Genomic DNA, 20,242 nt, shown 5'->3' with positions numbered 1-20,242 from the left:
TTGTTGCTTTTGTTGTCTAATCATTGTGTGCATCTGTACGTTGCTTCATTTTAATTGTATGCCGCTAGTTTAATGATTGATAGTCACTGTTGGATGCAAATGTGTACAACACTGTTAAATGTTGTCCTGTTTTGTCTGATTGTGTCTTCCTTAACATTTCCTTATTGCTGCTTCCTGATTGTCTTGCTTCATGTATTTTATGTCCATGACCACTTTCTTAAAGACGGTCATATCATGTCCTTATGTAGCTTTTAGTCATTTTTAATCATATGGTGCTATTTGTATTTTTCTTTTCTTTTTCTCCTTCTTTTATTTTTACTTTTAGGGAGCCTTTTTACATCTGGCAAGGGACTATGGGTGTAAACTAGTATTTTGGCTAATTCTGGCATATTTACAGAAGTGTTAATTAATATGCATGATCCTTTTAAATGAAACATAAATAAATTCAATAAATTCCCACCATGATCATACCACATATCCACCATGCTTTGCTTAAATTACAGGGAAAATACTACTGTTTCAGATGCAGCAAATTCAACATGTCACTAATGGGTCATGAGATCCACAAACATTGTTTTACTGTAAAATGAATACAGGAAATAAAACAGCCTTCATAGCACCAGGATCACTCCTGCCCTAGAATAACTGTCTCCCAATCCCTTATAATAAACATGTTGAGGCTTAACTAACAGGTGTTCTAGAGCCCAAATCATCCCCTCCCCATAGCTATAGCGAGTAATAGAATTTAAATGCCAAATAATATCACTAGCACGGTCAGATATATCTAAACCTAGGCCTTGTTTCGTGCTAGGATCAGCTGGTTCCAGATGCAGTTAGCTGTAAGTGGACATTAGTAATAACAGGGTAATATCAGCGTGAATTGATGCTAGCATTAATTAGCCTACAGTCCACAATAAGTGAGCTAGCTTATCTTCTATAAGCAGTGTTTACACAGCTTCACTTACCATGCATGCAGGTTGTAAATGGTGGTTAATGTCGGTCACATTACAAGCTTACATCAGGTGTTAGTGACGGCTGCAGCCTGGCTAACGATGTCCTCCTCATTCAAACCCTCCGACTACTTTGCAGTGAGACACACCACATAGATTAAAGGTTTGCTTACATATTTTCCACATGAAGACAAGCGTTTGTTACCTTACGTCCATCATTTCATCAGTCGTCATCTGCAAGCTTAACAGCGACTTTGTCTGTCAGCAGGTCACCCAGAGGCCCATGATGCCAGGCTGCTCATGACTGCGTTGTTAGCTTGAAGACACTACTACCCCCCTTCCTTCCTCCCCCGGCTGCAATGTCACTTACACCGCCCTTACTACTCGGTGGCTGCAGGTTCTGTCGAGCTGCTGTGTTGACACGGCCACAAATTATACTTTAGCAAGCAGACAACGACATATCAGTCAGATTTGGAAATCAAAATGGCGGATACCTAAAAACGTAATCAAAAGTTTGGCTGTCCATCATCTGTGTAAACACCAGAACAAGTAAATGTATTATTAACCCTCCTGTTATGTTGCAGGTCAAATTGACCCTTTTTAACGTCTATTCTAGGAAATATCCCAGCTAGCAATTTTTTGTTCTAAAACATTCTGTTAACCCTCCTGTTATGTTTGTTTCTCTGGATCAGCAATAATGTTCCTGGGTCAATTTGACCTGGGGCATATTTAATTATCCAAAAAGTGTCAGAACCCCAAATGATCCCAATACACCTTTTTTTTTTAATCTAATTTTTGACCATTTAAATCAAGATTTATTCCATTGGTGTTCTTTAATTCTCACAGATCATGATTCAATGAGGATAACTCACTCATTTGTCATTACAATTGATGTTAAAACTTTTTTTAATGTACATTAGAAAGCCCTAAATATAAATTCAATAGTTTTACATGACATATATTTTTGTTTATTATATTTTAAATTTTGAATGTATTTTTTTTTTTTTATGGAGTGATGTTGATAAATTAACACGACACCTCTTCTGTCACATGTTGCCCAGATCTTTATGCTGCATTTATCTGGTTTGGAAGGCATATATTATCAAAAATAGACTTTAAAAAGGGTCAATTTGACCCCCAACATAACAGGAGGGTTAAAAACATATGAATGTTACGGACAGTTAGAAGTAACAATGTGATCACTTAGGGCTGGGAGAGATTGTAATGAACAGTTACCATTTTTTCCTGAAGGACAATATCAGCTTATGGACCACTAGGGTTGCAAAGGGGTGGAGAATTTAAGGTAAATTTCCAGAAAGTTCCCAGTAAATTTCCATGGGAAGTTAAGCTGGGGAATTTTGGAAAATGCGATGTTGATAAATTAACACGACTCCTCTTCTGTCACATGCTGCCTAGATTTGAATACTGTATTTTGCTGGTTTGGAAGGCATATATTGCTTAAAATAGACGTTAAAAAGGGTCAGTTTGACCTGCAACATAACAGGAGGGTTAAATAATGTTCCTTTTTTGTTCACTATTAATGAAAGAACAACATTTTGTCTTTGGCATTCAGCTGATGTTTTGATGATATTCTTTAGGTAACAGACAAGGTTTTGAGTGAAATATTAAAAGAACATCTGAATGATTTTTATTGATTTAAATAATGTTCCTTTTTTTAACTATAAATGAAAGAATAACATTTTGTCTATATAATTCAGATCATGTTTTGATAATATTCTTTAGGTAAAAGATTATTTAATGTTTAATGTTCCCATAATGCTACTTAATAACAAAGAAGTAACATTCTCAAGCAACATGTTAAAAAATGTTTTCAGGATGTTTCTGATGTTTGAAATCACAAAATGTTTTTATTTAAGAATATTCTGGTGATATTTCATTAGCACAAAGATAAAATGTTTTATCTTTAACATTCAAAGGATGTTTTGATGACATTCTTTGGGTAACAGATAATTGAATGTTTTCAGAGTACATTATCTGAGAACAAATTGTGAACATAAAGAAAACTTCCTGCTGTAAATGTTTGAAGAACATTAAGGCATGATATTCGAGCACTGTTGCCACTTAACATTTTATGAAGGTTTTTAGAGAATGTTATTTAAGAACATTCTGTGAACACAAAGAAAACTTCTCACTGAAAGCATTACAGTAACATTCTCAGTAAAATTAATGTCACACTGAAAAACAGATGTCTGAGGCAGCATCAAGCGTTGAAGTAAAATGTTCAGATTCAAAGTCCTACTGTTCTACACAAAAAGTAAACAAGCTTTATCTTGCACCATAATGAAGCACACAGATCAATAGGATACAATAAAGGCACGTGAACATTTTGCAATGGCAAGCTGATGGTGCATATACATTATAAACCCTATGACTGAGATCTAAAGGCTAAAGACACATACAAGGTCAGTTATTAAAAAATGCTCTGACAATAAGCGTATAATGATCTATAGACATGAGCAAATCCAATGCAGCTCATCCATTAATTAGAGTGACTCTGGACACCTGTTACTGCATCTGAACAGAGCTTGTTGTGGTTTCAGGTTACATGTTTCTCATTTATTATTTTACCCCTTGAAGCTCTATTGCCTGGCAAAATGAAAAACACCCACAACACATGAGCCAACACGGTTAGCATAAAATAAAACGAGTTCAGATCCTCTGTATTCATTGACTTCTCCATAATGATTTTCATCCTTAAAGCTCCCCTGAGAAACTTTGGATAATTGACCCTGAGGGTAGGTTACCTCTCATCTCTGCAGAGTTTGGGCTTGAGAAGTCCTCTTTTTGACCAAAAAAAATCTCATACTGATGTCTTTTACCAGGCAAAAGTTGCCTAAGAATTTCTGTTGTGGGAATTTTTTCCCCCCCAGCATGCTGTAAATCCTCTATTCAGACATCTCGTCGGCAGATGTTACAGATAAAAAAATAACAATTTAAACATCCTCCTGTCAGTTTTTTCTTTTATGGGTCACAAAAGGGCAACGGTATTGATTTTTCTATTTTTTAACAACAGAATAACAGCAGCTAGATGGATAACTCGGCCTGTATATTTTTAATCTAAAAAAAACTACACCATGTTGCCTGCACATATTCAATATCTGGATATTAAATATAAATTGTTGATATATGCATATGTGTTTTTTGCATTCACCTGGAAGTCAAAGATAATAAACAGCTATATCAGTCATGTAGGCACTAACGCTTTTGCAAATAATAAACTACTTTTCTCAACACGTAATAATATAATAACAAATAAACGCATAGCCTTTTGGCTGTTTCTACGGAAGAGGATTAGGGCCATTGAAGAGTTCAGAATTCTGACTTTAATCTCAGAATTCTGACTTTTATCTCAGAATTCTGACTTTAATCTCAGAAGTCTGACTTTTATCTCAAAATTCTAACTTTAATCTCAGAAGTCTGACTTTAATCTCAGAATTCTGTCTTGAATCATAGAATTCTGACTTTTATCTCAGAAGTCTAACTTTAATCTCAGAAGTCTGACTTTAATCTCAGAATTCTGACTTGAATCATAGAATTCTGACTTTTTTCTCAGAAGTCTGACTTAAATCTCAGAATTCTGACTTTAATCTCAGAATTCTGACTTTTATCTCAGAAGTCTAACTTTAATCTCAGAAGTCTGACTTTAAACTCAGGATTCTGACTTTAATCTCAGAATTCTGACTTTTATCTCAGAAGTCTAACTTTAATCTCAGAAGTCTGACTTTAAACTCAGGATTCTGACTTTAATCTCACAATCCTGACTTTAATCTCAGAATTCTGACTTGAATCATAGAATTCTAACTTTAATCTCAGAATTCTGACTTTTATCTCAGAATTCTAACTTTAATCTCAGAATTCTGACTTCTATCTCAAAATTCTAACTTTAATCTCAGAATTCTGACTTTTATCTCAGAATTCTGACCTTTTCCTCACAATTCTGACTTTAATCTTAGAATTCTGACTTTAATCTCAGAAGTCTGACTTTAATCTCAGAATTCTGACTTTTATCTCAAAATAATTATAATAATAATAATTTAAAAAATTGGTCCTTAATATATTTATATATTTTTTCAGTGGCCCTAATCCTTTTCCGTACATTTATACAAGAAGGTGTTTTATTCTGCGTGTTTTCTGCCATCTGTTCCGGAGTGGGTGTTTGTGGGTGTTTGTTTCTGTCGTAGTCTATGGTCGGAGTCTCTGGCAGCCCTCGACAGTCCCAGCCGGCTCCTCTCTGCTCCCTCCGCAGAAGCTCTCTCTCTGTTTAGCCGGTTAGCATCATGGCGAACGTTGTGGATACTAAGCTGTACGACATCCTCGGAGTTTCACCTTCTGCCTCTGAGAATGAGCTCAAAAAGGTACGTGACTTCAGAAAGATTAGGAAATGTGTCGGAGTACAAATCTAACGAGCAGAACACAGAAAAGATAAGAGGAAAATAAAGTGGCCTTTATCGTGAGCTAGCTGCTTTACTGAACGCAGGCTGGAGATGCTCAGCAGCAGTTAAGCTAACGTTAGCTAGTTCTGTTCACTACTTTAAGGGTGGACGTTTTCGAAGACAAATACAGCTAATCACTGTTTTGTGGTGAAAAACCAACAACAGGCATTTAAAGCACTTCAGCTTAGCCTTTTTTAAGATAAACTAGGTCTTAATGAAAATGAAGAAACACACTTGTGACCACGAGTGTAACCGCTCACCGGCCGTTAGCGTGGGATGATTCCAGCAAATAGCCACCGCCGAACCGACTGAGAGGAACGTTAGCAAAACAGCTCTACTAGCTAAACAGCAACTGCTTATTGTGCCATTATAGTGCTTGAGATTCTGAGCCCATGGCTTGGTGTTAGTTTTCCAAACAACTGGTTTTGGATTTATCTTGAGATAACATTTGAGACAAGCCTTTGAGGAGGCTAATAGCTAACGTTAACGGAAAAAAACGGATAGCTTAGCATATCCAGCGTCGTTAGCTAATGTGCACGTCGTTTAAAACGACTCCATCTAAACATTCAGCAGCTCCTGTTTTTAATGACAAAAGGGGCTATGGCTAAAGCTGACTTGAGCTTTTTAACTGCATGTTTGTGTGCACTTGTTATTTTCATGTCATATGTTTTAACCAAACCTCAAACTAATTCCTTTATTCGGATCCACATTAACTGCCTCAAACGCAGCAGCTACTCTTCCTGGGGTCCACATAAAACAAACATAACACACAAAATATACATGAAATACAAAACTGAACATGCAACAAACATGAAACAAAAGAACAGAAAAATGCAACAAACCTGAAACACAAGAACAGGAAAATGCTACACACAGAGAATACAACAATTGAAAATGCTTCAAACATAAGATAGAAACACTGTAAATGTTACAAACATCAGATAGAAAAACTGAAAATGTTACAAACATAAGATAGAAGAACTGAAACTGCTACAAACATGAGATGGAAAAACTGGAAATGTTACAAACACAAGATAGAAAAACTGAAACTGCTACAAATATGAAACACAGGAACAGAAAAATGCTACACAGAGAATACAAATGAAAATGCTACAAACATTAAATAGAAAAACTGAAAATGTTACAAACATAAGAAAGAAAAACTGATAATGCTGCAAACATAAAATAGAAAAATGTAATATACTACAAACACAAGATAGAAACTCTGAAAACTAGAAATGCTACAAACATAAAATAAGAAAAAAACGCAATGTTCACTAAAATTCATTAATGTTAGGGTTATTATTATTCAGGTGTTCCTTTAAAAGTCTTTTAACTGGCTTTACTGGGGGCTTCCATTATAGTAACTGGTAAATGATTCCACAGTGTAATGGCTCTATACATAACAGATCTGCTCACCGCATCAGTTCTGAGTCATTTCTTAACTAAACGACCCTGAACAGCCTGCATTACGGGTTCTGTAACTGTGTTTGTCTCTCATATACCTTATTTGTGAATACAGACAATTTGGTTCTTTACTATAACAGATATTCCTGATCAAATTTGCAAGGTTGCATGCCCACCTCCTGTCTACTCTGAGCCATGAAAGACTGTCATGCATACTGTCTGTACTCGGCCTCACACCTGAGGGACAGGCCAGAGCGAGTCTTGCAGTTTTATTTAAAAACTAATATCAGACCGCTCCGTCTCATCCCATGTGATTTTTAAATACAATTTAACAAGCTGGTTAGTATGTGAAAAGCCACAGAGAGATCATCATGTTAATATAAAATACTGTTTCGTTATATAGTTGATTTTAGAGTTGCACAAAAGTCATGCCATCTATTTAGCGTCTTTGAAGAATTCACAAGATGCACACTTCTTTGTTAAGACCGTCTTAACACGAACATGCTAAGTGATGTCAAAGGCAACAATGCTCTCGCTGGTGGCCTGATGTTTTTGACAGCAGGCCCACAAGTCCAGCCCTTGGCTTACGAGGCTGTTACAGACAGCTAATACACTTAAAGATTTGCTTGCAGAGCTATTTAACAACGTTGGCATTTCCCCCAGTTAATCTTGATGTTTTTGGTTTGTTTCAGGCCTACCGTAAATTGGCCAAGGAGTACCACCCTGACAAGAATCCTGATGCTGGAGACAAGGTTTGTTGCATCACAGGCATGTCATGCTACTAGTAGCCACACTATAGTTAGCAATAATGTCAACAACAGCAGTGCAGATACGCAACAGTTGGGACAGATCAATGAAGATTTAGTATGTCATGGTCACAGCTTCACTCTTTGAATGCAAACCTGAGACGGAGATGAGAGCAAAGCACATGAAACAGCTTCTCCCACGAGAGAAGTGCATCAGTGTTTTTATTTGCACTCTGCTGTGACTAAAGTGCTTTAATGTGACACACAAGACTAAATTATCCTTTTGTTTCTTTTGCTTTGTAAGAGGGGACTCATGTTCAGTGTTTTCTAGGATTCTTCTCTATGTCAAGCGGTGCCATTGTTTTTATTTTTTTTAATATTTTTCAGTTCAAAGAGATCAGTTTTGCCTACGAGGTGCTGACAAACCCAGAAAAGAAGGAGCTGTATGATCGCTATGGAGAACAGGGCTTACGAGAGGGAGGAGGTGGAGGACCTGGTATGGATGATATCTTCTCTCATATTTTCGGCGGAGGACTTTTTGGGTTCATGGGGGGACAGGGCCGAGGTCGCAATGGAGGCAAGAGAAGAGGGGAAGATATGGTTCACCCTCTGAAGTAAGTCACCTGAGATTGAGTTTGGGGGCTTCGGTTGGAGGTTCAAATTTAATATAAAGTTCAACAAATCCAATAACCCCCTATTTCCTCACAGAGTTTCTCTTGAAGACCTCTACAATGGCAAAACCACTAAACTGCAGCTCAGTAAGAATGTGCTGTGTGCTGCTTGTAATGGGTGAGTTCACTTAAATTGTTAATCATAACTAAGCAGCATAGTGCTTATAGTTTCAAAGGCCTGACAGAAGATGGTGTGTTACTTCATTCATTTTGTGTGAAAGAAACCTCTGTTGAGTGTCATTTTTTTTTTTACTGTTTGCCTTTTAGTCAGGGGGGTAAGGCAGGAGCAGTGCAGAAGTGTGTAGCATGCAGAGGACGGGGTATGAGAATCATGATTAGACAACTTGCCCCTGGGATGGTTCAACAGATGCAGTCAGTCTGCACAGACTGCAATGGAGAGGGTAACGTTCATGCTCATAAAACACCCACTCTTGCTGTTTCAAATACATGGATGATGTAAAATATTGGGGGGGAAAATGCCTCCTTGAACTTGTCCAATCTGTCTGCTGGTGCAGGTGAGGTGATAAATGAGAAGGACCGCTGCAGAAAGTGTGAGGGTCATAAGGTGTGTAAGGAAACAAAGCTCCTGGAGGTGCATGTGGACAAAGGAATGAGACACGGACAGAAAATCACATTTTCTGGGGAAGCTGACCAAGCGCCAGGTGTTGAACCAGGAGATATAGTCCTCGTGCTGCAAGAGAAAGAGCATGAGGTAAATAAAAAACAGTTGACCTCTGGCATTGAGTCTTTAGCAGTCTTGATTTGCGTACCATCACTGAGAACACAATAGTTCAAGGTTTTGCTGCTGTTATTAAACAAACATTTTGTGTTGATCTAAAGCAAATTTGGATTTCAATCTGTCTCAGGATTTCCGTCGTGAAGGCAGTGACCTTCACATGGTCCAGCGTATCGGCCTGGTTGAGGCTCTGTGTGGCTTCCAGATGACTGTCGCACACCTTGATGCACGTCAGTTGTTGGTCAAATACCCTCCTGGCAAAGTCATTGAGCCAGGTAAACATGTCTACCTAACATTTATTGACATTCCTGCTAATATACTTGTCCTGACACAGTTTGAATGAAAGTGATTGGTCTTTGATTTACTGTCTAATGTAGTAAAGAAGGGGCTGGACGAGCAGAACTTTATCAGAGATTTAATAAAGAATGAAAAATGAATGGTGTTATGGAAAAACGATTGACTCTTAAACTAATAGTGTGGCTTGATCCAATTGAGCATGTAATCAAAAAAAAAGTTGCCTTTAAAACTTTGCATAGTGAACATTGTTCCCAGGCTTTTGAAGTCGTAATGTTGAGAATTGTGTGACTGCTGTAGTTTAGTAAATCTAATGTGATTTATTGATTATTTTCTGTGTCAGGCTGTATTCGAATGGTGAAAGGAGAGGGAATGCCTCAGTACAGAAATCCTTTTGAGAAGGGAGACCTTTACATCAAGTTTGACGTCCAGTTCCCTGAAAACAACTGGATTAAACCTGAAAAACTGAATGTGAGTTGGCATCTTTAAACCTCCTGATTCAGACAATTTTAACCCCACAAGATTGGTTTTGGTGTCATATTCCTTTTTTTTTTTTTTTTATCCAACCAATTTCTTTCAGGAACTTGAGTGCTTGCTGCCTGCCCGAGCTGAGACTCCTGTAATCGCAGCAGATGCAGAGGAAGTTGACCTGACAGATTTTGACAGGAGTCAAGGTTTAGGAGGTGGAGCCAGAAGAGAGGCCTACAATGATAGTTCTGATGAGGAGGGAGGCCACCATGGCCCGGGGGTGCAGTGTGCACACCAATAGAAAGACTCATACATGAAGACATGCACACACATCAAGACATGAACATCCCTCAAGTCCCATTGCTAACACCATTCAAGACTTGATGCTCATACATGCACACTTCTCTCGTTTCATGATTCCCATGGAAGAGTAGAGATACACAAATACACACATACAGGTATATCAGCCCTCCTCAGATCCATGGTGCCCATACATCAGAAATATGCTGGATGTGTGATGACTGTTTTGTGTTAATGGACAGTAGTGTTCATCAAAGCCTCAGCAAGAAGGTGGTGTCATTCTCTGAAGTTCACTGACTGAGCTCGACTTGGACCTTTTCTTTTTTTGTTCCATCACAGGCTTTTACCTTCCACTGTGGGAAACACCAGTCCAGTGTATAAAATGCAAATATTGTTAACTATCTTGTATAAGGTGTAGTTTAGTCTGTCACACAAGCGCATGCTGCTTTCTTGCTGAAGATCTTGCACATGTAGATCCAGCATCTGGACACAACTGAGACATCTGACACCACACCTGTTTGGATTTTCAGAGTCACTGCTATCAAAGTGCCCTGCTATCATAAGAGCTGTCCGGGCTATACGGCCCTAAAAGCGTGTCCTCTGCACAGCCTGCTGAGATACACACAGATTCAGTCCACCTCATCCTCAAAAAGAACTGTCATAATTTTAAAATGAGTTTTAAAAATGGGACCGGTCCTGTTTGTTCCCAAGCTGTCACATTGCTAAAATATTAAAGGTCTGCTTCTAGCACCAGTAGGCACCATGTTTTCTTAGTTTGAACTTTCAGCTTGTTTGTCTTTGTTGGTGTGAATGCTATTATGTTCAAGACCACAGAACTTGAACCTAAGTTGTGTACACTTTGTTTGAGGACTCACTCATGTACTTTGTATGTGTGTAATGCAGTGGCTCAGTGTGTGTGCGAGCTGCTGTGGAATGTTCAGGCCCATTAGAGTGATAGATATTCCTGCTTTGCGTTGGACTGCAGTGTGAGTGGGGACAATTAAAGAGGTAAAAACAGAATGTTTATCCACTGAAAATCTCTCCCCCCATGTAGACATTTTTCCCTCTACACACCAGGAATGAGAGATCCTCCTCTCTTGCAGGAAAACCACTGGGCCCACACCAGCCCTCCGTAATGTACATACACTCCCCATTGTAGAGTTGTCAGCCAAACCTGCGTCATTTGACATGTAACAATATTCCCATCCTCATAGACCTGTAAATAAATACAGCCATAGTCCATAGGTGCAGTCAGAGTCTACAGCAGTGTCCTTTATCTAGTCAAATTATTTCTTACGCAAGTGAGTAATGGCCAACAGTGCCAATATTAATGTTATGTTCACATGAAGAGAAGTTGATGGACCCTCTGTAGACTGTTTACATGCACCTCTGTGACTCATTGTGTATGTAATTTAGGCCACAGAGGGATAATGTGTACACAACTAAAAGGGGTCATTGATAAATGACATTATTGTTGATGCTTATGTTTGTCAAGATGATAATTAAACTGTCTAATAAACAGTCACTTCAAGTTTGATATCTTTCTTTATTAATGGGCAAAACCTGCATTTCTATTCTAACGACAGGCTGAAATCTACAACATTTCATTCAAACAACATGTATGAAGAACAGTCTCACTAGAGGAAGAACTTGTGGTTACTAGCTGACGTCTCTTGAAGAGCATTGAGAAGGACTATGGTGAGTATGGGACTAACTTTGAGGTCTTTAAAAGCAGCTCAGTCTGCTTCATCATCTGGTTCTCTGCTGCAGACCGCTACTGGACCCAGCAGTTCCTTAAATCCTGCAGTATTCCTAAGAGATTAACAGAAATGTGAACAGGGGATTGTGGTCAACTTTAATTAGGTTATTATGTAAAATTTTAAAGACTGTCCCTCACCTCTCCCGCTTGGATTGCATGACGTAAGAGCGCTCTCTTCTCAGCTGCTCCAGTCGCTCTCTGACAACTGTCTTTTGCTGGTTCTTGTCCTCCTAAAACACATGATGTCGTGTGAGACAAAATGAAAGGATACAATCCTGAGGCCTGATTCTCTTAACCCTCCTGTTATGTTCCAGGTTCTTGACCCAACAGTCAACGTGGAGGCTAAAAGGGGTCAGAAGTGTCAAATACTAATTGTTTCTTTGCAACTGTGTGACATATTTCACCCCAATCACGAACACACACATTAAAAACGAGTGAGTTATCCTCTTTGAACCATGATCTATGAGAATTAAAGAACACCATTGCACTAAATATTGGTTAAAATGGTTAGTAATGGCGTTAATAATTTTTTTTCTGACACTTTTGGATAATTAAATATGCCCGGGTCAAGTTGATCCAGGAACATTATTGCTGTTCCTGAGAAACGAACATAACGGGAGGGTTAATATACAGGGTCTTACCTGTGGTAGATCTTGTGTGAGGTGTTTAAGCGTCTCTTCGCCTTTCAGGCCAAGCAGGTCTTCCTCTGCCTTTCTGTGCTGGATGATGGACAGACGCTCCTGAACCTGAAAGACAAACATTTGTTAGACTAACATGTTGTCACCCTATTAAATAATGGCCTACGTCATTTTTTAAAGTTTTTTGGAAAACACAAAAACCTTACCAAATGCAGAGCATATGATATTTATTAATTATTTCAATCAAAAAGGCCTTGACAGTGGATGACATACATAGAACGTTGTGTGTCCATTATGTAACATTAAAGAATAAAGTGACTTAGGCCAATTTTCGAACATTCTAGTATGACTTGGGCAACTTTAAACCTGGCTTAAACTGCCCTTTCATTCCATAGTGCAAACTCAAAACTGAAGTTACCCTGAGTTAAATTAAACAAATGTCAGGTAAATCAAATTGGTCAGGAGGCAGTCCTTTTCCTCACTTCTCCAGGTCTTCTTTACTGGGTTTTTATTGAACTTAACCCATTTCCAACAACTTTTTGAAACTCGACTATTAACTGTCCTTTAATTCCATAAAGCAAACTCAAAATGTAAATAACTCTAACCTAAATTGAACAAATGTCAGGATCGATAGTAAACCTTATCACTCACCGCTAGAAACTGATTCAAAAATCATGTTTAGAGCTTCTTCTGCACTATAGATTCTGTTGCTTCTTGAAGCAGAGCCATCATGAAAGCTTGACAATTGCCCAAGTCAGACATTTTATCCTAAAGAATCAAACATTTTGACTTAGGATAAGAATAAAATGGCCTAAGTCACCCTCTTGACATAGGCCATTGTCCTTTAGGGCATAAAGAGCATAATCCTTTCAACTAAGGATTAAGGCGATTTTACCAGAGGTGGCCAGAATCATCAAGAGATGATTTAGGCCAAAAACTAATTTTCATCAAAAAGTGACAGAGGCCATTATTTTAATAGGGTGACAATGTTCACTTTTGTGTAATGTGTGTGGCCTCCCGTCTACACCCATATTTCTTACCCTAAGAAGTTGTCTCTCTCTGTCCCTCTGCTGCCTCTGTTCGACCTTTCTTTGCATGTCCACCAGGTTTCGCATCGTCCTCTCTCGCTCCACTGCTGAGACTGGCTCTATTGCTCTCTCTCTCTCCATCAATGAAGATTCCCTTTTTTTCTCCTTCAGGGCCGAGCCACTGTCAACCTTTACAAGAGGAAACAGCAGTTGAGTGGTGCTTTAAAAAAAATGCAGTAATTTTTGGCGCAAATCCTGCCTGCACAGATGTTACTGCAGACTCACTGTGACTTGTGAATTATTGTTCTGGTCTTCAGTGTTAGCAAGTTCTGTTCCTTTCAAGTTCCACATGTCTGACTCTGTTTCGGCGGGGCATGTTTCCATCTCAACCACGGCACTGTCCACATAGACTGTCTCATTAGCCAGTGCAGAACGGAGGTCAACAGAGAGCTGCTCAATCATAGGAGGGTCAATATAATGATGAGCTTGCAGGTCACAGTGAGAAACGGCTTCTCTCTGCTCTGGTTGATTAGCTAATGCTCTCCCATCAGAGGTCACCTTGAAGAAGAATATAAAAGTAAAAAAAAAGAAAATCAGATTTGGCACATAACGCAATGATTGATCAGTATGATCGAGTACCTGTGAGTCAGGATGATCAGTGTAATCCGATCGGATCAGTCTGTCCCTCTCTCTGGAAATCTCCTCATACTGTGTTGAGACCTTAGCTCTGTTGTCCATGTGGCTCTGACAGATTTGGGTCTTCAAACCGCTCCCAGAATCCTGACTGTGTCCTGCATCTCCATCTGCAGCCTCGGCCTCGCAATCAGTGTCATCTCCTGGAGGTTTACTCCAAGCAAGAGTGATCAGTGAGCCCTGTTTCTCAAAGTTCTGAGCATTCTTCATTGCACTGGCCTCTTCGTCTTCTTCCTTTGCTGCTTCCTCTGCAGCAAGACACTGTGGAGGATTACTGGTTGCATCTGATACACACAAGATCTCCAGGTAAGGTAGGTCCTCCATCACTGCTCCACAACCTGAAGGAGTAAGTATAGTTAAAACAGCTGTGTTTCCAATGCAAAAACTTACCTAGGTACATGGACTTAAAGAGGTGCAAAGTGTGTGTCCACTGCAATAACCAGGATCAGAATAAAGCCCCAGGATCCCACACCTCACCAAAACCTTTGGGTCTTTCCCGAACTGGAAATGCAGCTTTGTCTGTGTGTGCATTACCTTCACAGATGTCCTGTGTGTCAGTCTCATCCACAGCTTCAACTGCATGCACTGCTCTGCTGCCTCCTCTGGTAGGAACAACAGCCTGAGTCTCAGCTGACCTACCACTGGCGTTTTGAGCATCAAGTGGTCCACTGCAGCTGGACAAAGCTGTGATTTGCTCATTGATGCTTTTGTCAACCAGGTTTGATTTAGGACTGAGCGAAGAGCCTGAAGTAGAGGGGGCTTCTGAGACCAGGAGTTTAAGCGTGATGTGCTGGGCATGAAGTTCAGATTCAAATTTGTCTCGCAAGGCTTGGACACTCTGTGCACTCTAAAAAAGTAAATAAGTCACAATGTCTAAACTCTATGTGATGTTATTGTGAACATTTTGATTGGATGCTGTGACTGTTTTTTAACTCACCCCATCCATCAGTGCAGGCAGCAGTGTGGACGCTGTGATCTCTTGGAGCTCCATCACTTGGGTCAAGAGGAGCAGGGAACAACCCTCCAGCTGAAATTTGAACCACATTCGCAGTTCACTGCTCATGTGGTCCATTTGGAGATGTGGCTGATGTTGATTTGATGGTGTTGGAGATTCATTCTGTGTTTGTAGGTCAGCATAGATCTGCTTCAGCCTTGCAATGAGGTCATTTCTAACAGCAATTTGCTCAGAACTCTCTGCAAAGGAAACAAAATCAGGAAATATGGAAGACATCTACTTTTGCCAAAGACACTGCAGAATAGAAGAAAATATTGATTTGCCTTCCTTTTGAGGCATTGCACAACCTGGATCCTGCAAATCCTCTCTGGACACCCCATGTAACAGCTTGATCAGGTGCTTCCTCTCCTGCTCCTGAGTCAGCACCAGCAGCTGCAGGGCTGCCTACAGGGACAGGGTCAGAGTTTTTGTTTTACTGCAGATAAAAATACAGTAGTGGTTCCTTTAGTTGATACGTTGAGGGATAACTTACTCCACAAATATTATAATTTCATAGCATTTTCTATATTAATCAGTTGCCCATGATCCAATTTACAACACCTGCTGTGGTGATGCTGAGATTAAGTCTTTCTGTCGCTCCTCCTTTTCTCCTCCATGGAGCCACAAGGCTGCCTGCTCTGCTCTGCATGGACTCTTCACTTGTGGCCTGTATATAAATGTTGCACCGATAGTTTGAGATGTAAACCTGGCAATAGTGAGTACATTTCTAGTGTTGTTACTAAGCCTCTGGGTTAGTTGGCTCACCATGCCTCCCAGGACTGCCGAGCTGCCAAAAGAGCTTTGTAGGACATATTTTCTCTCTGAGCTCCGAGAGTTGCTAACCTGATGAACAAACACATCAGTCTCAGGTCCTCTCTGTCCAACCTAGGGGCAAAAGTTAACAAATAGACTCATTTCAGTCTTGGTTAGAAGCATATATATGAGCTCATGTGTGTCAGTCTGAACAAATATGAAACAACATGTTAAGCAATATCACACAGGCTATCTCACATTATGTCAAATTCCTCACATTGACCTTGCAGCACTTAAAACTTGTGTGAACCTTGTATGATGTATTTCGGAAGTCTACGTATACCTCTGGCCCAGAACTGCTAGTGTGTCCTTTTCTTGCTGACGAAATGTGTGAAGCCCAGACAGGAACGAAACAGCAGACCAGGACTCTCCTTTGGTCTCATAATGGCTTTTCAGAGATGATGCCTGGTGGGCCCTGCAGGAGAATCATTTTTATAAAAGTTTTCTGAGATGTCTCTGTTTATTAAGACTCTGTTTCACCTCTAATAATAACTAGGGTTGCAAAATTCCGGGAACTTTCAAAGGTGGAAACTTTCCATTGGAATTAACAGGAATTAACGGGAATAAGCCGGGAATGCACTAAATTGAAGGTTGGCTCTTAATAGGGAACTTAAATATAGTTGGGGAAAATACATTTTAGCATAATCCTGACTAAAACAACCAGATTTCATGCAAGTACAGTTGAATATCTATGCAGAGCCATCCTCAACAAGGGTGGACAGTGACACTGAAGAGGAAGAGTCGGAGTTTGATGTTGAGGAAGAGGGCATGGAGGATGTTGATGAGACCCAGGAGGAGCCCATTGCCTGAAAGGGTTTAGCAAAAATACAGAAGCTTTAGGGAAGATGCTTTTTTATGTGCATGTTGAATGGGACTTTTTTGGAGTGAGAGCGGCTCTTTTCATTTAACATTTTTAATGGTACTTTGTTGGGATTGCATTTTTGGAATGGGTTGGGTCAGAGGGATGAGTAATATTGAACTCAACATTCATTTTTTTGTTCTTCAATGAAAGAATTGATTGTTCAATAAAATTTTAACACTTGATAAAGTTCTACTTACAAATAAATCTGTTTTAATTGTATTATTTTGGATGGATGTCTGCTTATAACAAAACATACATATGCTTGGATATGATACCTTTTCATTAAATTACCCTCAATTCCCAGTTAACTCCCATTAATTCCCATAAATGTCCATAAATTCCCATGGAAAGTTTCCAATTTGGAATATTTCCAAAATTCCAGCTCAACTTCCCATGAAAATTTGCCGGAAATTTACCCCCGCTTTGCAACCCTAATAATAACTTGAACTTTTAACCTACCTATATATTCTAAATGCTCCAGGTAGTTCAGCCAAACAGAGCATGTCACCTGACTCCAAAGCCTTGTCTACAAGATACTCCAGGTCCTCCTCTTCCTGTTGTTGTTGCCAATGTGTTAGAGTCTCCCAGATGCTCAGTGCTTTGGTAGCATCGAATAGAATAAGGAGAAAAAAAACACAGGACTGTTGAGCACCTGTATGAGGTTCAATGATGCTAAGAAAGTTGAATTGGGAGCAGTGGTTTATTGCTGTGTTATCTTGTGCTCCTTACTGTGGTGCTCCTGGAGCATTTCTGTATAAAGCAAATGGGTCACCACATCATACTTCACTTCCACCGAGAGGAGGACATCTGACAGAGAGATACACCCCCAGACTTGACATCCACACCCTTGGTTATCACCCTGCGCTGGACAGGGCAATATACTTTGCACACCCTCTGATGCCAGTCTGAGGAGAAAAAAAAAAGTATCAACAGCATAACCATGGGCAAGGAGCAAGTCTATACATAGAGGATGGGTTATAAAAATACATGCATTAAGTGATTACTATGATCAGAAATATATATAGACATTTCTCGATTAAAGAAGGTGCCAAAATGCAAAATATATGCAGCAGAAATTATTTAGGTAAATTTGAATTAGTGCACCCAGGGTTGTTTGTGCTTCAGTTTTATAGTGACTGATTTTATTTAATGTTAGCAGTCTTAGTATGGTTTATGCATGAGCCATTAAAAAACGCAGTGTATGAATTTAGAGTTTATTTTTTATTTTTATTTTTTTTTATAATTTTGTTTTTATTGGTAATGGTATTGGTAGAGCAATTAAAAACATTTTGCTTTGTGCTTGCCTTGACAATTATACATTATCAGAATCTGGTGAAACAGATAAGCAAGTGGAGTGGTAGTAATAAAAGTGAAAGTAATATAATAAATAATTATACTAATAAATAAATATAAATAAATATGAATAAAATAATATAAAATAAAGAAATAAATAAAAATACATACATAAATAGTATTAAGAATGTTAATAATATCCACACACACACAACAAAGATTGATTTTAGAGGTTTTAAATACAGTTCATTGTGAAATTGAACGTGTCATGTTAACTTCTTGTTGCCACATTAGAGGCTATTCTAAAAAGTTATGTACCCTTGCTCTACATTTTGTGTCCTGCATTTTGAAATATACTGAAATGGGAGAACAGGTATTAACAAGAAAATGAAATAATGCAACCTGAGTAATAATACCTATTTAGTTTCTTTCCTGAATAATGTCCCCATGCAGCCTTATCCCTTTGAAGGTGTGCAATGTGATTGAAGTTCAAACAACTGTTTGCCATTGCCAGGGGCGGATCCAAAGGATGCACAGGGATGGTATGGCACCCCTTGAAATCTGATTGCCCACACCAGGTGCTGCCCCAAAATCCTAAGCCATGATAGACTGTTTACCTTGTCAATCCTGTATTTGTGCTGTGCTTTAACCTTTATTTACTGTCTATGGCTTCAACAGGCAGCACAGCAACCGTAGCTTTCCCTGTATTTCTCTGTGGCATATTTTAAAATTAAAATAAATAGATTTAAGCATAGGAGATTTATATGATTTATGGGATTCACAAGATTTCTATTTGCCACTCTGTTGTATAACTTTTAAAAGAAAAAAATACAGGGGAAATGAAAATCTTCTGGATACCCTAATGTTAGGAGTTAAAGTAGATATGATCAGTAAATAAGTAAAGGGTAATAGAGCTTTTTATTTATGTGTTTATGCACACGTATTTCATGCCACCCCCATAATCACCACCATTTGCAACCAATTAAAGAGTCTGGATCTGTCATGGGCTGTGCTGTTATATTTTGGAGTTATATTGCAGTACGTTTAGTAGGCATAGCTTGAACAAACAAGGTAAAGAGAAATTAAATCCTAATTGTTGACAAGTATGGAAGTAAAAAATAAAAAGTTCATGCTATCAGAGTCTTAGTTTGAATTTTGTATTTAACTGTTTCTGTTCCAGCTTCTGACACTTCAAATAATCACCTCATCCAGCTCTGCCTGAATGCCTTCTTCAGTTTCTTCGCAGCTCTCACATTGCCATGCAACTCCTTATTTCCCATCGGTCTCTCCCTCTGTGTGTGGAAAGTAAACGTAATGATGAAAAGAGTGATCGCCCCTGGGCAGGATAACAACTGACACACTGAAGGCACGTACCTGTGGACTGTACGTGCCAAAGATACCTGGCTGGGGTGATCCTGACTCTGACTGGCTGTGAGCTTTTCTAAGTGTTTTTAACTCTCTGCTTAGGTGCAAGGTATTTTTTACCTCCATGAGCTCGTCCGTCTCATGGAGAGTGTTGAGATTTCCAACATTTAGCAGCTGGAGGTCCCAGAAAAGCTACAGAAGACAATGCTGTCTCTTAGAAGTGAGGACTAAATAAAATAATGGATTTGTCAGACATATTATGCAAGAAAAACAAGGACTACTGTACCTTGTCCTTCTTTTCTCTCTCTCTTTCCATTTCTAAGAGAACGTCCAACACATTTTCACCAACACAACACCAGCCACTATCATCTCCTGCAATCTGAGCACATCCAAACACCTCACAGGTACAGAGCAGCATTCAATGATGAGTGTTGATCAAACCAAAGCTGCCTTTAACGATGTTCTTTGTTCAAAGTGCATTTACCTTCTCCATGGCCACACATGCTGCATCGGAGTTGGAGGGAACATGAAACACTTTACTGAAGAGGAGACTCACGTCTTCAGGGGAAAACTTTGCTCCGACTGACAAACCCAGGAATCGATACAGACCAGTGATATGATCCTACAAACAAAGACATAAAGTTACAACTTCAGAGAGCACATGGGTATTATTGTTGTTTTCAAGCCAACATCAAAACATCTTACCTGCTCCATGTTTTCACCACTGTGGGCTAATCAATTATACAGGATTTCACTATGGTTACAGCTTGA

The 20,242-nt window shown here is 39.1% G+C and overlaps 3 protein-coding genes across 16 annotated transcripts in view; 1 reads left to right on the top strand and 2 right to left on the bottom strand.

Annotated features, from left to right (window-relative positions):
- Positions 1-5,874, bottom strand: part of ppp6r2b (protein phosphatase 6, regulatory subunit 2b) — a 24,307-nt gene extending 18,433 nt beyond the window's left edge. For 2 of the 13 annotated variants that reach the window (XM_034686447.1, XM_034686459.1), the window contains exons 1-2: positions 1,156-1,564; positions 966-1,081 (exon numbers count right to left, since the gene is read on the bottom strand). The gene's annotated coding sequence lies outside the window, so the exon portion shown is untranslated. The other 11 variants (XM_034686460.1, XM_034686448.1, XM_034686450.1 and 8 more) reach the window with 11 other exon arrangements.
- On the top strand, positions 5,074-11,557 carry dnaja2b (DnaJ heat shock protein family (Hsp40) member A2b). The gene is made up of 9 exons (XM_034686461.1): positions 5,074-5,326; positions 7,504-7,563; positions 7,945-8,171; positions 8,266-8,346; positions 8,496-8,629; positions 8,744-8,940; positions 9,095-9,239; positions 9,602-9,729; positions 9,839-11,557. The coding sequence occupies exons 1-9, from the start codon at positions 5,249-5,251 to the stop codon at positions 10,025-10,027; spliced, it is 1,239 nt and encodes a 412-aa protein (XP_034542352.1). The 5' UTR covers positions 5,074-5,248; the 3' UTR covers positions 10,028-11,557.
- Positions 11,553-20,242, bottom strand: LOC117814889. Of its 2 annotated transcripts, none has more exons than XM_034686445.1 (19): positions 20,177-20,242; positions 19,956-20,093; positions 19,758-19,850; positions 19,481-19,663; positions 19,310-19,398; positions 17,543-17,718; positions 17,273-17,411; positions 16,235-16,366; positions 15,904-16,023; positions 15,700-15,805; positions 15,423-15,543; positions 15,082-15,338; positions 14,679-14,991; positions 14,091-14,482; positions 13,737-14,009; positions 13,464-13,640; positions 12,427-12,531; positions 11,924-12,015; positions 11,553-11,838 (listed from the first exon to the last, which is right to left on the bottom strand). In XM_034686445.1, the coding sequence occupies exons 1-19, from the start codon at positions 20,183-20,185 to the stop codon at positions 11,763-11,765; spliced, it is 2,991 nt and encodes a 996-aa protein (XP_034542336.1). In that variant the 5' UTR covers positions 20,186-20,242; the 3' UTR covers positions 11,553-11,762. The 2 variants fall into 2 exon arrangements, with proteins under 2 accessions (XP_034542336.1, XP_034542337.1); XM_034686446.1 differs by having other exon boundaries at positions 15,447-15,543.

Source organism: Notolabrus celidotus, chromosome 6 (genome assembly GCF_009762535.1).
Source record: "Notolabrus celidotus isolate fNotCel1 chromosome 6, fNotCel1.pri, whole genome shotgun sequence".
NCBI lineage: Eukaryota > Metazoa > Chordata > Actinopteri > Labriformes > Labridae > Notolabrus > Notolabrus celidotus.
This window is presented reverse-complemented; position numbering and strand designations above follow the sequence as displayed.

Bases quoted from the DNA above. Each gene is read 5' to 3' on its own strand.
- dnaja2b (XM_034686461.1), top strand. From the start codon at position 5,249: ATGGCGAACGTTGTGGATACTAAGCTGTACGACATCCTCGGAGTTTCA. The intron at 8,172-8,265 runs GTAAGTCACCTG...ATTTCCTCACAG, and splicing joins GATATGGTTCACCCTCTGAA to AGTTTCTCTTGAAGACCTCT. The intron at 9,730-9,838 runs GTGAGTTGGCAT...AATTTCTTTCAG, and splicing joins TTAAACCTGAAAAACTGAAT to GAACTTGAGTGCTTGCTGCC.
- LOC117814889 (XM_034686445.1), bottom strand. The intron at 16,024-16,234 runs GTATACGTAGAC...TTTTGCCCCTAG, and splicing joins CTAGCAGTTCTGGGCCAGAG to GTTGGACAGAGAGGACCTGA. The intron at 15,806-15,903 runs GTGAGCCAACTA...ATTTATATACAG, and splicing joins CGGCAGTCCTGGGAGGCATG to GCCACAAGTGAAGAGTCCAT.